This window comes from Opisthocomus hoazin, chromosome 5 (genome assembly GCF_030867145.1).
Source record: "Opisthocomus hoazin isolate bOpiHoa1 chromosome 5, bOpiHoa1.hap1, whole genome shotgun sequence".
Lineage (NCBI taxonomy): Eukaryota > Metazoa > Chordata > Aves > Opisthocomiformes > Opisthocomidae > Opisthocomus > Opisthocomus hoazin.
Window position 1 is genome coordinate 67,739,260 of NC_134418.1, and position 25,588 is coordinate 67,764,847.

General features: G+C 39.7%; 1 protein-coding gene across 1 annotated transcript in view; it reads left to right on the forward strand.

Moving 5' to 3' along the window:
• The window catches only part of GLRB (glycine receptor beta), a 51,179-nt gene that overhangs the window by 19,675 nt on the left and 5,916 nt on the right, over positions 1–25,588 (forward strand). The window contains exons 5-9 of the mRNA XM_075421618.1: positions 1,836–2,065; positions 4,938–5,020; positions 7,318–7,458; positions 11,413–11,565; positions 17,561–17,853. Of these exons, the coding sequence (XP_075277733.1) occupies positions 1,836–2,065; positions 4,938–5,020; positions 7,318–7,458; positions 11,413–11,565; positions 17,561–17,853 (900 nt within the window). The remainder of the gene's footprint in view (positions 1–1,835; positions 2,066–4,937; positions 5,021–7,317; positions 7,459–11,412; positions 11,566–17,560; positions 17,854–25,588) is intronic.

Genomic DNA, 25,588 nt, shown 5'->3' on the forward strand with positions numbered 1-25,588 from the left:
CATATAATTGAAAATATGCTTTCTAAGATAATGATCTGAATTCCCTCTTGTTCTGAAGCTTCTCTATGAGGGCCTTCCAGTAGAAAGTAATTTCATATCGACTACATTTTTATACTACTTCTTTACTTTGACAGGACAATATAGGTCTCTGTATAAATAAGAGTCAGACTATATACATTTTTTTCAAAAACGGACTGCCAACAAGTAACGTATCTCTCAGAACTATGCATATTAATAAATATTGCCTTGGTTCTTTCTAGTTAGTTTTGATGCTTTGCTTTTCCTTACAATGCAATACGGAAAAATATTACACAGTATAGTGTAATAAAGAAACACTTGGGCAGATCTCACTGGTGGACTGAGCATGGAAAAGTGGGCACTGTATTCAGATTAACAGAGCAAATCAACAGGGTGAATTATGCTGCATGAGGTCTTTGCCAAGTGAACTCCTTCCTGTTGGAGTTGGCATGACTATCTCAACATGGCACTTGCTTTGGACTGTAAATGTATACATTATAGTAAGTACAACATAAAAAAACTCACATTGTATTAACAGAAAAACATGTAAGAGGGTGTTAACATGTAAAATAAACAACTTCATAAAATTGGTTTGTTATGCAGAATACATTGACAAACCAAAAATACATTGAGAACCTTCACTCACAGATTTCTAGCATTTCGCTGTAAGTGTAAAGCAGTAGCAGTATTTTCACTGCTCTAAAAGACACAGCCCTTGTCTCAGGATGCTTTGTGCCTAATAAACAATTACGAAAAAATAAAATACACCATAGAAGACAACTAGGAAGACTGGAGATAGGACATATCTTACCTACAGAATTTTGTTTTGTTTTTGTTTTTGTTTTTTACTATATTTACTTTATTTCAAGCATTACTTGATCTTGTGGTCTGCCTAGTGTACATATACGTAAAAAAGAGGCGCTGGCTTAAATGTAAATGTAAAAGGCAAAAAGACTGAGAGGTAAGACTGAAAAATTGCAGCTGACATACTGGGTCAGATTTTTCCTTTGGATGCACACAGCTTTCACTAAGGACAGAACACGTGCAGATATCGCTCTGCCCTGAGATACACGCTACTCCAATTCCCAAAGGCAAAATTACGTTGTCGCTGAGCATGGCTCTACTATTGTCCATCCCTGAGCAAGAGTCCTGATGAATTCAGAGGGAAGTTTCCTCTGTGTAAAGTCTTGATTTTGTCTCTGAGCCCTACTCTGTTTCTGTGTTCATACGCGCTACCTCAGTACTTGTGTTGCAGGCTGGCACCAGTCTTCCTCAGTCACCAACATAGTCCCAAATCGTTGTTACAAGGTCTGAGGCTGTATTCTGGGGGTGTAGTGTAAAATCTGTGCTCTGCCTGGTCTTTTTTCTGCTTTTATAGTGTGATATTTTGATGTCGGTATGCTGCTTAGCCAATTTAGACTCACAGGATATCCTGAGAGAAGTGATATTCTGCCTGCTGCCTACAGCAACTCAGTGTAGCCAAGCTATGGCCTCCCTCTGTCCTGCTGCATGCTTTTCTCTGTGCCTAGGTAACAGAGGCCTGCTCTCAAGGAGACAGAAAAATGATCCTGGGGGACAATTTGGCCCTTTTTAAAAAAAATGTTACCACATTCATAACATGAGTGAGACATCATCTAGCAATTTGTAGTAAACTTAACACTTATCAATGTAATTTGAATAGTGATTACTATCTGTGATAGAAAAGTCAGGGCATAAATTGCTTTTCTTTTCAGTCTGGTAGAATGGTTTTCTTTCTCTGTGTGTTTTTGGCTAGACTTTTAGCTCATCTAATATTTGTGTACTATTATTCCCATCAGGATTATAGAGTCAACATCTTTCTAAGACAGAAGTGGAATGACCCCAGACTCAAATTACCCAATGACTGGAGAGGTTCAGATACACTGACAGTGGACCCAACAATGTTTAAATGTCTTTGGAAGCCAGACTTATTCTTTGCAAATGAAAAAAATGCTAACTTCCATGATGTCACACAAGAAAATATCCTTCTTTTCATATTTCGGGATGGAGATGTCCTAGTCAGCATGAGGTATTTTGTTGATATATTTCTACTCATTTTTTAAATTACTTGATATGATATATATATATATATGTGCTTTGTCAGACTTAGCAATGTAATATAGTTTAATATTTAAATTTATATGACAGTTTGTAAGCAATACTACAATAAATTGTGTGTGAAGAAATCACATGAAGATGTTTTAAAGCATGTCAGTTGATAGCACAGCAAGTACTAGAAATTTGAAGTGCATGTGCGTTTCTATGTCACGTTAAGCTAACACATTAAGTAAACTAGTATTACTGGAAACAAATTTAAATCCTTTTGATAATTGCTTGGATCTCTGGAAGCATAATGAAATGGATATCTGAAGTAAATACTTCAGCAAAACCATAGAACTTGCACACTACTTGAATTTCTACACCAACTAAAGAAAATCGTGATAACTTACTAATGAAATAGGGAAAGGCAGAAATTACAAAATTTGTGAATATAAATGTTTTGTAAAAGTACTGGGACATAATCCTGATGAAGGTCTATTTCTTAATGGATATAGATTTTTTAGGAAGACCCAAAAATATGGTTTCATTTCATTGCAATTAACGCATACTTTTTTGTGGTTTAGCTTGGTTTGTCAAAGGTATACACGACGCCATAAAAATAGTCATCCACTGGAAATAGCAAATTGGTTGATTTAAAAGGATCTCATAGTGAATTACAGATCTGGAGAGTTTGTAGACACAATGATTTGCAGAGATTGGGCTCAATTTCCTAACAGTGAGTGAGTTTTCTTCTGGTGTGAGATGGAACATATTGCCCTCATAGAGGAAAAAATGATTATCCGCATATACTACAACTTTACCATGAAGAGGGAACCACTTCTGAAATTACGGCCACTGAGCTATTTCTTCCTGGAGTAGAAGTGGCTAGAAAGAAGAAATAAGATGGGAGAGTCTGGGTTCTTTTTTGCCTATTCCAGATCAGAATGACAAAACTCAATCTCCAGACTTTTGCCAGCAGTGATCAGAAAAGAAAATATATTGGGCAATCAAAGCATTTTATTTGGCCACTCTGAAGGTCCTGGTTCTGACTGCAGTTGATTATGAGAAAATCACTTTCAGCTACAAAAGAAACTTCCCATTTGAAATAGCAAATGTTAGATGAAACATTGAAACTTTTTAAAAAATATTTTTCCAGGTTGCAGCTATTCGTAAATGAGCTTATTTCAGTCAATAGGTTAGGTTAGCGAATAGTGAATATTGAGTGAATACTAATAGAAGTGTTTCTAATGGAAAAATTCTTCTCTGAAAAATTCCAAATAACAAGACCAAATTCAATAAAGTTTGAAATTAATGTCGTGCTCTACGTATATTCTGCTGATTTTAATGATACAGTATGTTCATAAATGATATGTACGCAGATAAGATTAATTTTTTGAGCCACTGTGGTTTGGTGACATGCTACTAAGATTTTCATTTTTTTTTAAATCTGTAATTGCTATGCCTTATGTTTTTAGTTTACAGAGATATTATCACATATTAAAGAAAGAATCTCCAGTTATCAAAATACATGAATGACAAAATGCGTGTGAGGGAAAGCTCTTGCCTGCATAAATAGTTAAGAATTGAGAAACTGAATGTAGGAATAAACAGCAAGTGCTCACATAAGGGGAAGGAAGCAGTAAAGTCCCATAGAAAAGTCTCTTCCGGGTCCTGTGCTGTTCAACATAGATCATCTGGAAAATTGTGAACTGGCAAGTGGGTTTGGTGATGCCAAAATATTCAGGATAGTAAAGATAAGAGACAACAGTGAGAATTACAGATTAATGTAATGACTAGGCATCAAAATATAACATGAAATTCAATTTAAATAACTGAAAATGATGCACGTGGGAAAAAAATATTTTAACTTTATAGAAAAACTGATTGGTTTGAGGTGGTTATTACCAGCTAGGAAAACACCTTTTGGGTAATAATAGCTAGTTCTCTGAAAATGTCAGCTAATAGCTCAGTACTGATTGAGAAAGTGAAATGAATTCTAGGAAATATTAGGGATTAAAGAGAATGTCATGCCACTGTGTAAATTCATGCTATCCTTGCATCTTGAATACAAGGTGCAGTTCTGGTCTTCCCACTGCAAGAAGGGAGGCAAGGATGGTCAAAAGTAGAGACCAGCATCCTGTATAAAGAACAGCTAAGCAAGCCAGAACTTTTCACAATGGAAAAAACAAGATAATTGAGGTGGTGGCATAGAGCCCTCTAAATAATGAGAATGGATGGACATTGATTTTTCTCCTTCTTTTCCAGTGAGAGAACTATGAGGCAGGCTCAAGATAGATTAAAGGAGATTGTTAGAGCGTGTGCAGCTTAGCTATGGCATTCCTTGCTGCAGGATGCTATACATGATTAAAGTTTATACAGATTCCAGAAAGGAACTGGAAGCAAAGCAACTTCTTGGAGGCAAAAAAAATCTGTTGATGTCTCTTGAATACTGAAACATTACTTCTAGTTTGGGAAGTCCTTGAGGTGCAACTTTCAAGAGGCTGCTAGATAATCTAGAAAAAAAAAATTCCTGATTGCTGTAGTCTCATATTTGCCTTCAGGAGTCTGCCACTGGCCACTGCTGGGGATAGGACTCGATTCTGTATGGACCTTTGGTTTGGTTAGTCTTCTGATCTATATGTATTTTGTTGTGTATTAGTAGGTCTCTAATTTGTGAACTACTGTATCTTTAAAACTCTCTGTAAAATTTTTTTCTCAGACTACTAGAGATAGCTAAATTTCAATCTACTACTTATTATAACTTTAATTTTTTCTGCTATTTTAGAAGCTGAAAATCTAATACCTATGATTTTTTTCTTATTGCAGTCTACTGTTTTTAAATTCCATTTCTGTATTTTCAGGTTGTCTATTACTCTGTCATGCCCTTTGGACTTGACCTTGTTTCCTATGGATACACAGCGCTGCAAGATGCAACTGGAAAGCTGTATGTACATCAGTTTGTGCATAAAACCAGTTGCCTTCTAGGCATGCCCAAGAATCAAATGAAAAATGATGAATTCTGCATGGTTCATGTCGACATTTTTAATGAATCTTGAAATTAATATTGACTGGTTCCTACCAACATACACTTCCCTATCAAAAAGTTTCTTACAGTTGTGGCACCATGCACTCTGTTCATAGTTTTTGCTATCAAACATAATGACAACTGATGAGTTTTATAAAAACATTTACAATAAACTTTGTAAAATGGAAACACATATAATTTGGAAAAAAGAATCCATGCTTTCCCCAGGCAACTTTAACTCCCACAACCTTTGCTGTTTTGTCGGTTGTTGGGATCCAGTTGATCCCATTGCACTGATGGCGCATGGTATTGTTTCAATCTCTTTTGATACGGTAACAGAGGAAGAGTATTTGGTGCTCATACATTAAAAGCATTTAGTATGAAACTTTTTTTGTTTGTTTTTAGTATGAAAGGAAGGTGGCTTGCTCTGTTCCTGCCATAATACAAAAAACTTTATTCGGTTGTTACTCCACTGGGTGTGGTGAGGAAGGTGGGGTTAGGGAAGGGGAGACCGAAGCGAAGAAAGAGTAAGGTTAATCAAGGCTGAGCAGGGCATCCCGGTAGGGGCAAGGATAATAATGATAATCATATCAGAGCATTATAATTTAGTGGTTTTTTGCCAGTGATTACCTTTAGAATTGTAGTATGTCCGTAGTAGTTTTGCCCATCACTAATACGTATATACATAAGCTGAAGCAAACTCTTAGGGTAAACCCAGATCAGTTTGGGGTTAATCTGGAATTAAGCAGTAATATTAATGGAAGTTTGCTCAAGCTTTCTCAGTCTGGATTGCTTTACACACATTGCAAAGTATAGTTATTCAAGGAAGAACTACTCATAAAAAATTTTTCAATAACTTTATTTAAATAACCTTATTGTCTCTCCATGATAAGTAGGTATATTCAAATTCAGGGGGAAATTGCTCCTTTGTAAAGACAGTGTGTGCTAAACTTTCTTCTACATTTTAATTCACTTGGCAAAAGTGAGAATGATACCCACGGCTCTGTCTGTCCCTCCAGTTCCAACAGTCGGCTTGCTTTCACTGTCAGCCATTGGCAGTTTTAGTCAAAGATATTTTTAAATCAATATTTTGTTTCTAGTTACTAGACTTCCAAACCAAAACAGGCCACCGTTTTTTACTAAGCTGTTCTCGTATCTGCAGTTATGATCCCCATCTCTACACATTCCCTATAGACAAAGTTTTCACTGTCCAGTAATTGTTATCTTAAAGGATCTGGGCAGTTTTGTGATTTGCTGTATGTATCAGTTAGCTTATGAACAGTTCACCTTTTTAATCACAGCTGTTTTTTAAAGATGTGAAAAAATCTGTCTAAAGCCTTCAGAAAAAGAACAGTTCTTTAAACATTTTTCAGAGGCTTTGAATTATGCAACATTGCATTCCAGCTCCATCTTTTTTATGTTTCCCCATCTCTGTTCCCATATAACACACATTATCTCTGTTTGAATTAAATTAATCCTCGATAAACAGAAGGTAGCAGAAAAATGGCATGTAAATTCATGATTATGACTGCACATTTAATTGTTGTTGCTTTATGATTTAATATTGTGAGCCTAACTTTTGCTGCTTCTCATTTGGTGGTGTTGTGTATATCATGATTTAGACAGGTATATACTGAAGTCTGTCTGTGCTCAGGAGATCAGGAAGGCACTGGATTGGTTTCAGTAGGACTACACATCTACTTAAATTCCTGGTCAAGTATTTCCTGAATGTCAGTGCTCTTGTGTATCAAGGCCTTTAATCTGAACAACTAAGCAGAAAGGTTGTTTTACACAAAAGCCAAGATTCATCACCATAATTGAGTTGTTAAATACTTTTGAAGTTACTAAGACTTGTGAGTGCTGTTAAAGTTCAGTATATTTTCATGCTTTGCTGAAGTAGAGTATGAATGAATATGGAGGCTTCAAAGCTGTGGGGAACAGAGCTTTGCTTGCTTTGTTTAAACAGTAAGCACTGTAACAAACACCTCTTCAACAGTGCAGTATTGCTGATAATGCAATGCTCCACCCACCAAGTCCTAATTTAGGCCTACATAAAAATTCGGTTATGGATTATTTCATTTTTGTATTTAGTTCTTTGAACGGGAAATAGAAAGAAAGAGTGAAAGAAATACGATATATATATGCTAGATTTTCTTGCACAGTTTACTCTGATTGCGATGGTTGTTTAAATGCTTATTATTATTTTGTTCTCGTAGTTGGTTACACAACTGATGACTTACGGTTTATCTGGCAGTCTGGAGATCCTGTACAGCTAGAGAAAATTGCTCTGCCTCAGTTTGATATTAAAAAGGAGGATATTGAATATGGTAACTGTACCAAGTATTATAAAGGCACAGGTAGGTAATACAAGCGACTTTCTTAGTAAAAAACTTTAAGCTTCCTTCAATTACTGTTTAAGTTTAATGGTTAATATGCCACTTCATGTCTTGCATTTTGGGGGAGAAAACAGATAACGTTTAACAAACCAGTAGTTCATATAACATTAACTACCACATGTAATTACTGCAAACTGATTCAAATTTGGAAACATCCAGGCTGAATATGAGATGAAATGTTTTTAGTGGTTTTGCTTTCATGTCTTCTGATGTTACTGTTTTGTTTCTATAGTGCTAATACATTTTTATGTTTGTAAATGCTTATCTTATCTGATAGGATGTTCATGTAGAATTATGCCAGTTGCAGCAAAGTAGGATAATTTTGGTTTGCTGGTTCAGCTTTTGTTCCAGAAGTGACTAGTATCAGAGTGTATCTTCAAATGCTTCACCCTGCAGGTTCTTCCTTTCTCTAAATGTTCTAGAAAGTCTGTCATTACAGAAAGCTGCTTACACTCCTCAGCCCTGTAGTTATTCAATCCTATGATTATTTTCTGAGTGTGGGCACAGATTTATCCAATGGTTTCTGTAGTCTGGCTTCTAATGGTTTATCTTTTTTACCTAGATTGGTTCTTGCCTGTAATTATATCCAAACTACTCAGATACTGTGGTAACCGCAAGACTTTCTACAACAACAGAAGTCAGCAGGGCGTATTTTAGTCAGTGCGCTTGCATTATCTGAATAAATCTCCCATTAAAACTCAGTGAGGGTGGCTGTGGTTCTGCAGCTTCTGAGGATCCTCAGATCAGAACTGAACAAGTTTCTTATTGACTATTCAGCTGAAGTCAAGGGTCTGTCACTTGCAGTTGCTCCTGAACTAGGTTCCAAGTCTGAAGAGATCTCAGGTAACCGTAGTAGATCTCAGAGTTAAGGAATTTATCTTGAAAGAGGTAATAGAAATTGAAATGAGGTTTGGTTTTTAACGGCAAAATGAGTGAGTTCTTAGCCTAACGATGTAATTCAGTGTCTTGGTTTTGACTGGGAGAGAGTTAATTTTCCTCCCAGTAGCTGCTGTGTTTTGGATTTAGTGCGAGAAGAACATTGATAACACTGGTGGTTTTAGTTGTTACTAAGAAATCAAGGACTTTTTCCAGTCTCCCATATTCAGCTAATGAGCAGGTGTGCAGGAGCTGGGAGAAAGCACAGCCAGACAGATAGCTCCAGCTGGCCAGTGGAAATGTTCCATGCCATGGATGGCATCCTCAGTTTATGAATGGGAGCTATTATGAACAGAGCTATCGGCTCTTCTTGGTTTCCAGGAGGTTTTTTTGAATTCTTTCTTGGCCAGGAGTTTGAACTTTTTTTTTTGGGCTGCGAATCAGTTGTCAGGGGGTGAGAGAAATCTATTGTATATGGGTTTTTTGCATATTCATTAATCTCATTATTATTATCAGCAGTAGTAGCATTAATATTAGTATTTCCTTTGTTGCCTTATTAAACTGCCTTTATCTTAACCCACAAGTTTTCGCTGTCATCCATTTCTCTGCCCCATCCCGCTGTGGGGAAAGGCGGGGGAGGTGAACGAGCGGCTGTCTAGTGCGTAGCTGCCGGCTGCCAGGTTAAACTACGACATTCAGTATCTCAGGTGATTCACCTTTTGTAAATAATATGAAATTAGCTTCCCTCAGGAAAATTCTGCATTTGTGAGAGCATAGCCAACTGACAGTGATTGCATTCAATCTAAGTGTGGATATGGTAGAAGCTTACTTAGCAGTGAAAAAAATATTTTATTCTTAATGAAACAATGAATTCACTGAAAAAAATAAGCTCTAGAGTAGTGAAAAATTAAAGGGATAGAACTTGAGATTCCCAAATAAAATTCATACAAATTGGAAAATTGGAAGACTTGCATTCTATTTGAGGGAAAAAGGAAATACTTACTCGAGATTGATATCTTATTATTGAAGTTATCATGATAATTTTGAGTTTTGCCCTAAATCTAAAATTAAACATCTAAAAAATCTTCAGACATTTTATGTATTTTTATGAACCTTAAAGAAAAATCTAAGAATTGTATGCTTTACCATTAATTAGAAAAGAAAATCAGTAGTGTTCTCTCAAGTTTCAGCACCTTGTGACCACAAGTTGAAATGACACTGTGGAAAGTGGTCAGAAAAATGGTCACATTTTGTGTGTGTGTATGAGTTTGGAACATTAAAGAAAGAACATTAGAGAATGGTCAAAGTAGGTGCAAATCCTTTTTGTTTGAAAATTAAGAACATCCGTGTTAATCTCTTAATCAGGACAGGAACTAATATTTCATTAATGTGAATGGAATATTTTAGTACTCTCAAGTACTTTTAAAGTTTGTTTTCAGTAATCAGTAGTTGTTTGATTGACTTTAAAGATTTTCCACATGTGGTTAAAATTAATTCAGTTAAGGATTTGTCAGATAATCAAGAGGCAGTGTTGCATGTACAAGTGAATTTTCAAAATTAAAGGCTTATGTAGGAGATTCTTGCCAGTTGCAAAAAACTTAGTCTTTACTGCCTGTTTACGTCAACTGATGTTTTATCATACCTACTTAAGGAGAAAAAGGGTCCACAAATTTGGGGTGACTTTTTGTGGCAATAAATTTAATATTTAAATTTGCAAATTGTCTACTCTTTGTTTATCAGAATGTAGGACAGATCCAAAGAGGTCCTCGCGAGCTGAAGGGTGAGGGCAATAGATAGTATTCTCTGCTTGATGAAAGATGATACAAAACCACACATAATGCATTTCTGTCATAAAGCAAAAAATAATGATTTTGAAGGTAATTTGAAAATAAAACCTAAAAGTATCTGGAAACTACTCAGAAATTATTGCGAGGAAATTTGTCTGACAACAGATCATGGAAGAGCAACTGTGGAATACCTTATAGTGTCTTCTACACAAGGAAATTTTTCCTTAATGTGTTATTGTTTTGTTGGTTTGGTTATTGCATGCCCAAATAGCACTTTTAAGATGGCTTATTGTTCTATGACACTTAATTGATCAAACGGAGAAGATAAAAATGTATATTTTTGACAGTTTCTATCTTGTAAATCAGCTTTGCATCAACTTTATTTATAGATATAACCTGATCTGAATTTTGAAATTGTTGTAGTGTGACATAGACATGCCTTTTCCTTGTGATAGAATAGTTTATGAAGTTGTTTTTACAAAGCTTTTGTGTTAGTATTAACATAAAAATGCCAGTTCTGCTAACTGAGTGAAAACATGAACAGAATTTGTTTTCTGGTTGTTGGACTTCCTGATCCATCTCCTGTCTCCAGCAAAACCTCTAGTATCTGCAGCTTTATTTTTTATTGAATTCATCTTAACAGATATCTTAAATATTTGGGTGACTTACATCCTCATTTTAAAATATTTGTGGCTGTATTCCTTGTTTTCAAAATTTACTGAGTTTTTAGAGTCTTTTCTAAGAAGTCTGTAACCAATTATAGAAGTCACCTGTACCATCTTTCAGTACTAGGGGAACCTCTGCTTAGTGTCACATTCAGATCACCTCTTTCCATTCTAAACTTCCTACGCTAATATTTCTTAACTCCATCCTTTTCACAAAGGAATGCTAAATAGGATTTTCAGATGAGCTTAAGCTAGTATGACTGCTAGAACACATTGGTTTTATCTGGACTGCATCTTGAAGCCAGCATCAAGATGGGGGTCACTTGAATTGCCCGTTACTGATGCGCTGTGAAAAGACGGAGGGTGCCTTACAGAGCACAGAGAGTACCACATGCCCGGCCATGCTTGGCAGTTATATTGCTCTGTGTTTTGAACAGTTTTTTTCCGAACTGAACTCTTTGCCTTTTTATAAAGAAAATCTTATCATTGAACTTTTGCTCTTAACTAGAAAAAGGCCTAGAAGATACAGATCTGAAGAGGTTGACCTGCAAAGCACATTAAACATTAATGCATTTATTTTTTTAAAGGTTATTACACTTGTGTAGAAGTAATCTTCACTTTAAGAAGACAAGTTGGATTTTACATGATGGGTGTTTATGCTCCTACACTGCTAATTGTTGTTCTATCCTGGCTGTCATTTTGGATCAATCCTGATGCAAGTGCTGCGAGAGTCCCACTGGGTAACCTGCGCGTACACGTACCATCACAATCCACTTTAATGCCATTGAGCCATTCTCAGTTGCTTTGACAACATGACACTGGACACTGAAAGCAACTTCATTTCCATCGTCTGCTGATCATTTTCACTGAAACCTGCTCATCCCTAGTCCTGTAAAATCCACCTCCGCATTTAGGCTTTGCTTGATAATGGTTCCAGCACTTACAAGCACACTGTCTGTGCGTCTCTCAGCCCAGACAAAGATGATATTATCCATGTACAGGTGATGCTGCAGACACTGTGGCAATGTGCAGTTTAGAGGAATTTGAACATCTGAATAATCAGTAAGAAAGCAGAAAGATGAGTAAGGTTGTAAATAACTACCTCTTGGAGCAGTTTTTCTGAAGAGTAATAGAAACAGAATGATATCTGGAAGAGAATTAGCATCCTTGTTACCTGATTGGTTTTATTTCATTAGAGACTCAGTTCATGAGAGTACTTCAGGCCCATGCTTTCATGCTGCTTAGTACAACGCAGTAGGCAGGCTCTTCGTTTATTATGAGTTAGTAGGACATCGAGTTAATCAAAACAATATTATCTTGACGAATTGGATTGTACATGGGACTCCAGCTCTGGGGTGGCCAAACCTGCTGACCCCAAGAGCTCAATGAAATGCAGAGCCAGGCTCTTGCATCCTGACACTTCTCCCATCTGGATTCCTGTCCCCATGCCACGACCTCTCCTTCCCCATGCTCTAGCCTCCCCATACACCCCTTTTCACTGGCACTCCTCCACAAGTCCATACCCCTTATTTTCTAAACTTTTTCCGTGTCCCAGGATGTTTATGGCATCTGTTTTCAAGACCCCGTGAGTGCAGCTACAGAATCCCTCCAGCACCCTGCCTTCCTCAAAAACCTCTCACCCGCACTTGAACCTCCACATCCCCACACGACGTGAGCCCTGTACAGCCTCACGTGCGTCGAGAAGCGCTGGAGACCCTTCGCGTCAGGGCCGGCCACATCACCTTACTAGTCCGTGTCTGTGATCAGCAGGGTCTTACAGTAGTGGGCAGCTGAAACCCCTGTGTTACGAGCCAGCTGGAGTGGGAAGGGGGCCTGCTGAGTTTTGTTAGGTGGAGAAGTGTCCACATACCCCCTGGCTGGAGCCCCACTGCTCCCGTCTCAAGTCATCTACCATGCCTTTTCCTCCTCCAGTGATATGACAGCCAAAATGAACCACGAGCTGTGAAAAAACTGGAGAACCATGATCAGAGTGCTACGTTTGGCTTCTGAGTCAGTGTTGGCTACCTTGCTCTAATTAAACATAACAAAAACAGTATTATGTTTACTGTCTCTTTTTTCTAAGGGTCTGTTTCAGAATATAAATCAGCTTTATTCTTCTTGACCTTTAAAAATATTAATAGTTACTTGGGGAGGAGTCACAATCTGTATCAGTTGGATAGCAAGTAACAAATATAATCTTTTGCCTTGAAAAGCAGCAAGGATGCATTCCATAATGCACAACAGAAGACAGTCTAAGAAAAAACAGTGTGGGGAAAACGTAGCATGCCTTAACTTAAAAAGATAGAAACAAGAACTGGAAATATTTTTATGTAGTGAGCACCAATGGGATCAAAACCTGAGCTGTATTTCTTGTTTCATAATCCTGCACTTCAAATAGCTGACCAGACGGCCCTATTATTTATGTATTAGATTTATAAGAGATGTAGTGCTGATTTATGTAACATGGATGTCTTGCTTTATGACTAAACATGCATACTTATTTATTGTTTATTTGTTTTCATATATTATAAGTGTTTATTGGCTCCTTTTATGTATTAGCATTTCTAAAATAATGCATTTTTAAAGATAAGAACCATTGACCTAGTTATGTGACATTTCCTGACTCCCCAGCAAAGCAAAACCTGCTAAATCTGACCATCCTTTAGCGACGAGTCAGTATTTGGTAGCACAAGTTGATAGCACTGTCACTGGGGTAAGTTTTATGTTTCTCCAGTTTGAAAGGCAGCGACAAACTAACTATTCTAGCTACATCCTTGAAGACAGTTGACCTTGAAATCTAACAAGATTAATACTTCTGTGTCAAGTGGATGATACCTGATCCCCAAAAAGCATTACCAATGGCCACTACACTCTCAATGGCTAGATACAGATCACATCAGATGAGAAGCTACTTCAGATTTACTTAAAAATATCTTAATACAGTTATCCTTAGAATTATATATAGTGGCCTACTGCACCCCGTGGCTAGGCATCTCAGAAGTTTCCAGGTGATTTAGGAATAAAAGATACTTTGCAAGCCAGCTAGCAGAATATGTATCTGTAGGCTGATTAATGTTCTAGGAGAAGGATGTACATTTGTTTGAAGAAAAAGCCTTTGTCCATGTAGGAACTAAATAAGTTGCAAGCCCTGTAACATTTCATCCAGTTAGATCATCTGGTGGTAGGGAATTCCACAAAGGACTGGTACCTGGACCGCTGTGGCTAAGCGACATAAAGGCTGATATCCCTGCATGCTTCTTTCTAATTAGACACTGGTGTTTCACCTTTTAATGAGCCCAACAGAGGACTCTCCAGTTCTTTACAGGTGGACATTGTGCCAGTATCTGTTTGAAAAATTCATATCTTTCCTTCACTGCTGTGTGATTCCCAAAGAGAAAAAGATCTTCCCTGGAGCTGCAGGGATCAGACTTCTGTCCACCCGCAGCAGCCTGACAGCACAGAGCATTGGTCCTGAGTGCAGGTGGGGGTACAACAGGGTTGCTGAAGGCTTGGAGCAGCGATGATAGGTTCCACACGTACAAGGGGCAGCTAGATCTGAGGCCAGGCATGCCCCTGCCCCATCACTCCTGTCCTCAGATCTGTCTCAGTTCTAGTCATTTAATTTTATAAAATTGTAACAAACGTAGGGTCTCAGAGGAAGACATAAAGATATATGTTAGAACTGTGGTATGAAGAAGGATTGGCAAAGAGTATATCTTTTATTTGATGGAGTTTAATGAGAGAAGAGAATGTATTAGAGATATCAAATTATAAGGAAAGGAAGACAGAATATTACCTATTTTCAATAACATAAATGAGATGAAGCCAGACATTTTGAAAGCAGTAATATAAACCAGAAAATACTGTTTTGTACAGCATATAATTAACCTGTGGAATTCACTGCTAGAAGATAGTGCTGAGGCCAGTAAGTTTTGATGGATTCAATAAAGGGAGATATATTTATCTGGCAGCACATGCTGAAGTGCTTTGCTGACACTTTCTGATATTATCCATATGTAACCTTAGGCAATATTTTTTAAAAAGTAGCTCTGTACAGTCAAAGGGCCGGGAGCTAACTAGCCTTACTGATAAGCTGAACTTTGCCATCAAGAGGGATACCACAGTAGGAGTAAAAATGCAGGGGTATTTCCTAGAAAGGCCAACTTTCCCTTTACTTTGCAAGTGTAGAGGAAGGAGCTCTGTCCCTGTCTTTAGTGCTCCCTGAGAAGAAAACAGGGATTTTTTGCTCCCTTTTTGTTTTTTTTAGTAAGTAATCTTACAGTTTATTTATTCATTCTCCTCACTTGGTTTGAGCCCTGGGCTTTGGACCGTGTTAGGTAGGTACCTAGTGCTGCTGCTGCCAGAGATGCGGCTTACAACTCTGGTACTAGGGTCTCCAAGGCCATGCCAACTCTGATATGGCAGAAAATTGTTGCTTAATGGAATATTCCTGTGCTTCTGTCTCACTTTGTTGTTACCTTGAAAGTCTAGAAATTTCTCGGGCTCTAAGAATGAAATTTTCATCCTAGGAATCCAAGCAAATGGAAATTAGAGGCAGGTCACGATGACCTCAATTGCTCTACTGAAAAAAATGATGAAAGCTTCACTAAAATCTTTTCAGCTAGTAGTTAGTGAATTAGTTTTATAGAATTAAATCCAAGATTGTAAGATGTAGTACTTTAAACTCTACAAAGTGGTTGTACAAATGTTTTAAGCAGCAGGCATGAGAATACTCACATATTAAGATTATTAACTTTTTTAAAGTTAGTAGGAAAAAAATTACAATATCCAAGATGTTGAGCCAGTCCATATCGTTGGCTAATTTTGATTATTCAGGGTAAAGGTAGAGGCTGCCTTTCAGAAGTTTAGCATAGACCCAGTGTGATACTTGGTACAATAGACTGTTACAGAATGAACAGAAAGCTGGGCGTAGGCAGAGGTGTCCTTTATATACTGGGAGGCAATACAGCCTTATTTGTACTTGTTATTGCTGTTCGTTATGATCCATAATTAGTGTTCAGCCCAAGACAGCTGGTGTTGGTAAGTGAAAATACATTTATAAAAAGGGAGACTATTCTGTGCTGACTTTCTGTCCTTATGGGCATGTTTGTACTTGAATGCTTCAGATACAGTAGATCGAAAATAAGCTGGAGTGGACACTGAGGTTTGTTTATTCAGTATTTGCCATGTCATTATGATCTCACATAGCACATCTGACCATTCTGTATTATCTCAGTGGACAAAAAAAAACAGTTTTGCAATGATACGTTGTTATTGCACATTTGAAAATAAAATACTGTAAGATCCTGTATTTTAAAATTGTATCATGTAATGATTTCTTTACAGTTTCTCCTCAGTGTTTTGGCAGCTAGTAAGTTGCCCATTTGAGATTAATACCAAATAAGTTATCATATCAATCTTACTGAAATCCAAATGGGAACAGCAGCAAATTAACAAGTTCTTATTTACGATCAACTAGAATTTAATACTTTCATAGGTCAATAAACTTTCAGTTTTATTAACATTTTCACATCCTCAGTTACTTAAAATGGATCTGAAGAAAATGATCTCTCTATGAATTAAAATTTTTTTCATGCTTTGAATAGCACACATGAGCAATATAAGAAACATAGTTAAGACTAGCTGAGTATCTCCTTCAAGCCAACATTTTCTAGGGTCATCAATTACGTTTTATGAAGTCACCCGCTCATAACCAAAGAAGATATTTATTGCTAGGGTTCACAAAGCCAAAATGGGACATTCTGAACTGGGGAGGGTGAAATAAGCTTGATGGCACATGACAGCCATTTCTAAAGTTAGCTTTTTCCAAATGTAGCTGTTCACGCTACTTCGGCCGTTTCATAGGAGCCTCTTTGAGATCAGGCTTGTATTTAGTCTCTTGCAATGTGAGCCCTGTGTTGATGGTGACATTTGGAAGCCTTGTGAGGAGCACTGCTTGTTGAAACAGAGTCTGACGATGAGTGTGACCTTTCAACAGCCTCTGCAGATGTATTTTTTTTCATGATAAGGGCTTCCTGGAAAGCCTTTTATCTAGAAAGCTTCCTCTAGATCATGGAAGCTGAAACAGGGAATGATTGCGGACCCTCAGTCACCTCAGTGTTTCCATCTTCACAGTGAATTGGGAACACAGGCTTTTTAATGTGCTGGTACAGTTTTGCTCTTTAGCAGAAACTTCCCTTTCACCAAAGATTTGTGTATCACACTTGTGGATGGGTCATTCAGAGCATTGCCCCTGCTGTAGCACAATTCAGATTTCTGGGACAACGGTAGCTCTTCACGTCTAATTTAAAGGACTTGGAGTCTTTCGATTGAAGTATCATATATTCCTCTTCCATCTTGCCAGACATAGATGCACATTACAGGATAAGTCTCCGGAAGGCCCATGTCCCAGTTCTGTGATGTGTGATGAAGCAGAAAAACCACAGCAACCAGTTTAGCCTCACTTACTTCTTTATCCATTTATAAAATGAAGGTACGCATTGTTAATAACTCATCACTAACTGCAATATCCTACATGAGTATTCCATGTAACTTGTTCATTAACTGAAGGCATGTTCACTTTGTCTACCTGCTGCAAAATACACTGACTGCATTGTGAAGTCCCATTCGCTGTTGCAAAACATCACTTGGTGTTGTCTGGTTCAGAGGAAGAGCACAGCCAGTGTCAGTAAGGGTAAGTTTTCTTTAACCAATATATTGTTTTTCTTTCTGTAGGTATTTTCTCAGTGCTCAGCTTGGCATCTGAATGTACCACTCTCGCCGCTGAACTTCCCAAAGTGTCTTACGTGAAGGCCTTAGATGTCTGGCTGATTGTTTGCCTTCTCTTTGGGTTTGCATCGCTGGTGGAGTATGCGGTGGTTCAGGTAATGCTAAACAATCCCAAGAGAATTGAAGCCGAAAAAGCAAAGATTGCCAAGGCGGAGCAAGCAGAAGGGAAGGGTGGAAATGCTGCTAAGAAGAACACTGTGAATGGCACAGGGACTCCGGTCCACATCAGCACTTTACAGGTAGGAGCTGCGAATCTGCATATACAAAATCAGCATTGTCCTCTGTTAATACAACGCCAGGAATATAGCATCATAACAGTTTTGGATAGTGCTTAGTCTCAGCAGTGGCCAAGACATCAAAAACACGCTGGTAATTAATGGCTAGCAATCTGACCAATTGGTCCCTAGTGATTTGGGGTCAGAGGTATTAAGTGAAAAATTTGTCTTTTAATACCCTAGCACCATAGTTGCTGCCGAGCTTCAGGTAAACAAAGTAGCAAGCAGCTTTACAGTTGCTATTTTTCTCCTAACAAATAGCAGCTGTCAAGCCGTAACTATCCAGAGGACAGGACCCTCAGTCAGTATTTGCTGAGAGTGTACTCAAATAACACCCATCTCATTGCTTTCCTCGGGATGGCCACAGCTGCACCCTGTTGCATGTCAAGTATCTCTGAAGCCAGGGATCCAGAAGTCTTGGCATTTGTAAACAAAAGACAGGTCTGTTTGTCTGTCAAACAGATCCTGCAATTCTTGTGTTGCCAGATAGTTCATGGGTAAATTGGTCAGATCTCATTATGTGGATGAAGATGAGGTGTCCATTTGCGTTCAGGCCAAAGTTTTCCATCACGATGGTAGATTCCTGGTGTTGTACAACTCCCCCTTTGTTCTCCAAGAGTTACGAGACATCCCAGGCCAACTGCCCTCAGTCCTGAGTGATATTTAAATAGTGACATTTAAATCACAGAAGAACATATGTTATGCTACAATATATGGAATACAAATTTGGCTTGCAGTTTTCAAAGACTCAGCAATTTATATGTGTAAATTAAAGCTATTAGGCCAGATCCAAGCAGTGATATCAGTAGCATACAATGTGACTGTAAAGCTTCTTTAAGAAGGGAGCAGCTTACGCCAGAACGGCAGAAACCCTGTCCTAGTATCAAGCTGGCATTGCCTCATAACTATTTACCCCCAGTCCAGAAGAGCTGCAGCTATCACAGAGTGGTGCGCTTGACTACCATAATTCTCACCCGGTAGAAGAGTCTCCTGGGAACTGTTTTGGCAGGCAACCAGGCTCAGCTTAGAGCAACCCTTCATCTGCTTTGACTTGTGTCACAAGTACATCCCCAAGTCCAGGCAACATGAGAACTGAGTAGAAGGAACGACGGCTCCGCTACAGTTTTGCTTCCCCTGAACTGTCTGTGATATTTTGGTATTCAGCAATTTGCGGGTCCCAAATTCAGATGTTTCTTGTGACAAAATAGTTGCAACAGTCCAGCAAAGCAGCATAAAATCTATTTATTCCTATTTATTTCAAGTACTTAAGAACTGTAAGTGTATAGATTGAACAATGACAAGATTAACAAAAGAACTGAAGTTTTTCAGTATGTGTACAAAACCAAACTGCTAAATTACTGACTCTCCTTGGTGTGTACACCCTTTAAGGTGCTTGCCATTGTCGTAGCCATAAGGAGAATAAAATGGTAACTTTTACCACCTGTGCTATCCTTTCATCTTTTAATAATTTTTTCAGGAAGGCAAGTTTGGATGTACAGTGCATTTTAGAACTTAGAGGAAGGGGAGTCGTTGTCCACAAAAATTCAGCAACATTGCCCATCAGTGGTGTCCAGCAGTAGGCTGAATGTTTTTAGGATTCAGATCTCAGTCTGTCCTCCAAGATCTTCACAGAATCACAGAATCACAGAATGTTGGGCGTTCGAAGGGACCTCTGTGGGTCATCTAGTCCAACCCTCCTTCCGAAGCAGGGTCACCTACAGCAGGCTGCACAGGACTGCGTCCAGGCGGGTCTTGAATATCTCCAGTGAAGGGGACTCCACAACCTCCCTGGGCAGCCTGTTCCAGTGCTCCGTCACCCTCAGAGGGAAGAAGTTCTTCCTCATGTTCAGACGGAACTTCCTATGCTTCAGTTTATGCCCATTGCCCCTTGTCCTGTCACTGGGCACCACTGAAAAGAGTTTGGGCCCATCCTCCTGACACCCACCCTTAAGATATTTGTAAGTCCCCTCTTAGCCTTCTCTTCTTCAGGCTGAACAAGCCCAGCTCCCTCAGCCTCTCCTTGTAGGAGAGATGCTCCAGTCCCCTCATCATCCTCATAGCCCTCCGCTGGACTCTCTCCAGTAGCTCTTCATCTTTCTTGAACTGGGGAGCCCAGAACTGGACACAGTACTGCAGATGGGGCCTCACTAGGGCAGTGTAGAGGGGAAGGAGAACCTCCCTCGACCTACTGGCCACACTCCTCCTAATGCATCCCAGGATCCCATTAGCTTTCTTGGCAGCCAGGGCACACTGCTGGCTCATGGTGAACTTGTCGTCCACCAGCACTCCCAGGTCTCTCTCCACAGAGCTGCCACTCCAGCAGCTCCGCCCCAAGCCTGTACTGGGTACATCTTGCAGTGTCTCCCCTCCACAGTCGTGCAATGTCAGCTCCACCATGTCGTGTTTGACCTGCACTTTTCAGGGTCTTCCCAATTTGTTGTCAGAGACCTTTAACTGTCCAGCATCTGTGAGTTCTGCAACAATGATCTGTGCTGGATTTATATGGGGTCCTGGGCATGCGTAGCTTCTGATGATCTTTACACAGAGAATTACAAAACATTTGTTTACAGAGACATATTGGAAAGATGTATTTGCTGCTGTAAAAGCTGGTCATGTGGCTAAGCTGTCACCTCCTCCCATGGCTAGTGATCCCGCTCGTATCCAGCCACCCACTTTGAAATGCAGTCTACCTGAGGAAGGGTGTCCTGGGCTGGTAATTTCTGGGAAGATCATCAGGCTGAGATAAAAAAAGGTCCCAGACCGATGAATCATTTGACATCGGGATGTGGTAGGATACTGATGCTAGATTCTCTATATTTGAATGCAACAGATCTCTCTCACTGAAAACACCCTCTCTGAACCAGCTACTGCATAGGAGTACTTGAATGTTCTCAGCCCTGGAGGAGGCTGTGCTAAACTCCTAAACCAGAGCAGGTGCTACTAAGGCAAAAGTGACTGAGGGCATAGCTGGAAATCTCAGCATAGCTAGGCTTCAAGCAGTGGATAGACAGATGGGGCTCAAAGGTAAAGCGAACTAGAAAGACTTGGAAGCAGAAGACTCCAAGAAGGGAAAAAGAGAGAGCATGAATAATTGCATTTGTAAATGTTTCCCCAGCTTAAATGAAGCACTTCTTTATTATGAGACATTAACTGAATGGCACTGATACATATCTGTAAGTTATTAGAGGGGACTCAAGTTTAAAAAGAGAAATTGCTTTATTTCACTTTAAAATGCCCCTGATCCCAAAGCCAGGCCAGTTTGCCAGCGTTCCCTGAGCAGCAAGTTGCGCTCTTGCTGCCTCTCGCAGCCAGGCAGCATCGCAGCAGCGGTGTCTCTGCTGGGGATCTGGGGAAGGGGCTGATGCATCAGGTACAGCGGGATTGCTGGGGTGGGAAGGTCCCAGGCATGGGGAGGATCGGAGGGAGCACAGGGAAGCAAGTGAGGTGGTCAAGCAACCCTGGTTCCAGCCCTCGTAGAACAACTTGCTTTCATGTGCTTGCTCCATTTGTGACAGATAAAAATGGCATCTGGTCTGGAGCTTGGCATGTTTGATATTAGTGAAAACCAAGCCATAACAAAAACACATGATCATACTTAAAAATTGCAGTGGCTATTGTTCCTTTTTTATGACAAGAAATTGAGTAAAGGGATAAACTTTTCAGTATATCCTAAAAATTGAAAGCTTGATGCCATTCATAATTGATGGTGAGGAGAAGAGACCCCTGTAGCAGAACCCTTAGCGTGTCCAGCTGGAAGTTTTCAGCAGAAAGCACTGCTGTGTCAGTGAAGTCAGTGATTACGACCTATAGTCACCAACAGCAGCAGTGAAGATGGCAGGATGAAAACAATGCTCACCGTCTGAGAATCAGCTGAAGGTGGAGAAAGCCTTCCATGGATGCATAACTACTTCTCCTCTCCACCAAACGCTGGTTACTGGCTGACATAAAAGCCGTTTGCTGCCAGCATACGCCAAACCCCCGAGTCCACGCTTTATGACTCATGGCCCCTCCGACTAAAAACCCTTGAAATGTCAGTGCCATTTTAAGCCCCCAGGTTTATCGATATGACTGGTTAAAGTCAAGTGGTCTATCTGGCAAGATCAACCTGAATCTGTAGAAAAAAAAGAAAATCCAGCATAAGCACTTCTGCTGTGTCTGCTAGGAGCTGCAGTGGCTATGCGTTTACAGGCAAGAAGCCATGAGAAAGAACAGTTTGGCTCGCTTAGCTCGTAGCGGCTGCAAGTAGATGCTGTTCTAAGCAAAGGAGAAAATTATACAACCTGGTGGTAACTGCTGGCACTGGCTTTTTATTGGGAATCCTCAGTAGGAGTTTGCATGTGTTTCCTAGCAATGTGACATCATGAAGTGAGAAAAACAAGCAACAAGGGAAATGTTTTGAAGACGAATCAGTTTCTTTTTGCTTTCACTGGTGGTGTGATTACAGGGAGAGATTGCACTGCTAGCTATAACAACACCCCTCAATATGAAAAGTCACATTTTCATCAAGGCCATTTATAGAAGCTGTCCCCCACAGATAATGTGCTGATGACTGGAGAGAACATTTGCTAAAAGAATGGCTCTGGCGGGTGATGAATAGTGCTGTGCAGGTGGTGGTGATAGCTCTAAACCCAGTTATTTTTAAAGAGAAGTAGCACTATCGCCTGCTTTATCTTGTCAGAGCCGCGTCTAGGCTTTGAAACCTGGTATGGGTTATATTCATCTCTACTGATTTACGATGCGCCTGACCACTGGTGGTGACCTGTGGTGACCTGATCTTCCCATATTGTCTTTTCCCCTCAAGTGGCACTCCAGACACAGATTTTTCTTACAGGACCACCAGAAACCCAGTATACATTTTATGTTGTACATGAAACCATGGGCTGCAATCTATTTTAATAGTTCCTGACAGCATTTCAGGTACAGGATAGGTACTTTCTGCTCTAGTGACTCATGTACCTATCCTTGGGGATAATTCAGAATATGACTGTAAAAAGTCCCCGAGCAATTGCTTTGAGCAGGAGGTTGGACTAGATGATCTCCAGAGGTCCCTGCCTCAACTATGCTGTGATTCTCTGATGTTTTATGTGTAAATATCCTTTGTGCTGTACTTTGCAGTTAGTAGGGTAATAAGGATTTGAAAGGAATATAATATTTGGAATGTGATAGCAAATTCCTGCTGAACTGCAGCAGAAAACATACTCAGTCTGAATATACTCTAATGCTAAACAATCATTACTTTATTGATGATCTACATCTATCATTATGGCAAGAGCAAGAGAAGAGCACAAAACAAGTGGAAGAAAGATTAATGACAGAGTTTGTTAGAACTCCTCCTTCGTCTTGTACGGAAGACTCTCACACAACTGGCAGCACAAGTGACGGAGCTGCATGCCAGAAGAGGTTCCATGCAGCAGAAGAAATGATTTTATGGCAGAGAAGAGGTGCTGTGCAGGGCAGAGAATGCTGCATTATGGTGGGGAGGCACTTCAGCCTGAGGGGCACCTGCTGAGCTTGAGAGGCTGCCAGTGCTGTAGCATGCTTGAAGCTTTGCTAGAAATTATGGACAATACATTTCTGCTTTCAAAAATTCTTGAATCCAAAATGATGGAATTTTATATTATGCTTCATCCTGACAGATGAGGACTTGATCACAGGATGAACAGTCCATTGAAAATGGTCTCTATTCTATTTGCACAAAACAAATTTAGTTGACTCCTAGTATTTTTGGTGCTGTGAAAGGACAGATATCACAAATTTGAAAACTATTTCTTCTCATCTGGGTGGAAGAATTTAAACAAAAAAAAAAATCAATGATGCTGGTAAGGTGTCTAACAATGTTCAAAACAGCTACAGACCAGAAGGGAAGCTATACTAATTAAAAAGAAACCCCTAACAAACAGTGCAATTGAAAACAAACACCCCAAAGATTAGAAACTAACTCATCTTCAAGCATTTCTCTTTTCTTCTCACTGGCAAATGGAGAAGTTAATAGCAATTAATATGAGCTGAAATCCAGAAAATAGGTGTAGTTAATAGGTGTAGATAACAAAAGGGATCTATGGTTTGCATAGTTGAGGGCAATAGGAAGTTACTTTACACTTGTAGGAAGAATACAAAAACTGGTAACAAGAGTACAGGTCCGACACTAGACAGAGATGCTGCAAGTATCAAGAATTAGCAGAAAAGGCGAAAGTGTTGAACAAATATTCTGCTTTGTGTTTGGGGGAAAGCCAGATATATTCAATCAGATGATGGAATGGCTTTCATTGACAGTAGCTAATGAGGATGTTCAGCAGCAGCTATTAAAGTTAGACATTTTACAATCAAGATTTCAGTTTAAGTTGCACCTAGGATTTTTTAAAGAGCTGGTCCATGAGTGCTGTGGAACATTAATATTGATTTTTTAATAAATCCTTTGCAACTGTGAGGGTTCCAAAAGACAGCAAGAAGCTAACATCGTGCCAGTACTTTTAAAGGATAAGTGGCATAACATGAATAATTATAAGCCTCATATCAATCAGTGGAAAATACTGCATAGCTAACAGGGGGATGACTAATAATTACTATTCATAAGTATTAATTATCATTAATATTATTCATCGTTCAACCCTATGTTAGCTAATAAATTTGAATGGGTCAGCAAAATTAAAGCTGATCTGTGTATTTATTGATTTAATCAAACTGAATATAATTTTTTAAAAGATGATCAATTAGGTTGACAGAGGTAATGATGTGGAGGTAAGAAACTGAAGAACATTTGACTTGGCTACATATGCCAGCCTGGTTACATCATCTGAATTATGCAAAATCAAGGTTAGATTTGTTACCATCTGTAAGTACCAGCAGTTAATCAGACTAACTATAGTCATGCCTCATGACTGAAAACTGAAGCCAAATAATTTCAGGTTAGAAATAAGGTACATATGTTTGTGAGTAAAAAGGTCATGGAAAAAGGTCTTCATCCTGGATGTTTTTAAAGGAACATCTGGTATAAGTAGTTTGGGCAGTGAATGTGGAGAGTGATGAGGAGCATCAGAAGCAGCAGAGGCAGTGGTGGGGAGCTGCTTCCCCCTCCCTGCCAGTCTGTGTGCACAGGCAGCACTTCTGCTTTCTTCTGCTCTTTTCCCACTTTCCTGTCACATTATTCCCCTAGCCCCACAAACGAAGGCTTTCTGAGCTGGGTATGGCCTGGCTGTGGTGGCACACACGGCACAGCTCTGGACACCACAGCATCCAGGACAGCAGCAGGTGCTGAGCTTGGCAGTGCACACCCATCAGCCTGAATTTCATAAAAGGTGAGAAAAGTTCATCGCAAGGGGCCTTCTGGCTTCTAGGAGTCATTTTTAGGCATTGCTGAGCTGTTCATCGAAAGGCAGGTGTCCTGTCCAACATACCAAATCTAGGCAAGGTGGCCAAGTCCTGGGAGAAACAGGAGCAGGGTCTGTGTGCTGGGCCAAGCCCCCAGCACCATGTCACCTGCCCATGCCCTCCTCAGCCCCCCGCCTCCATGCTGGAGGGACGAGGAGCAGCGACCCAAGCTCGCTGGCGATGTGGGGAGCCTGCAGCGCTATTCTGGCAGCCTTCCCTGCCCGAAGAGCTGCTCCCCATCCCTAGTGGGGGAAGAGCTGTAGATCTGGTGGAAGTATCCTGTGGGCTGGGGCTGGCCCACGGGTCGTGATGCTGGGGCAGGATAAGGCAA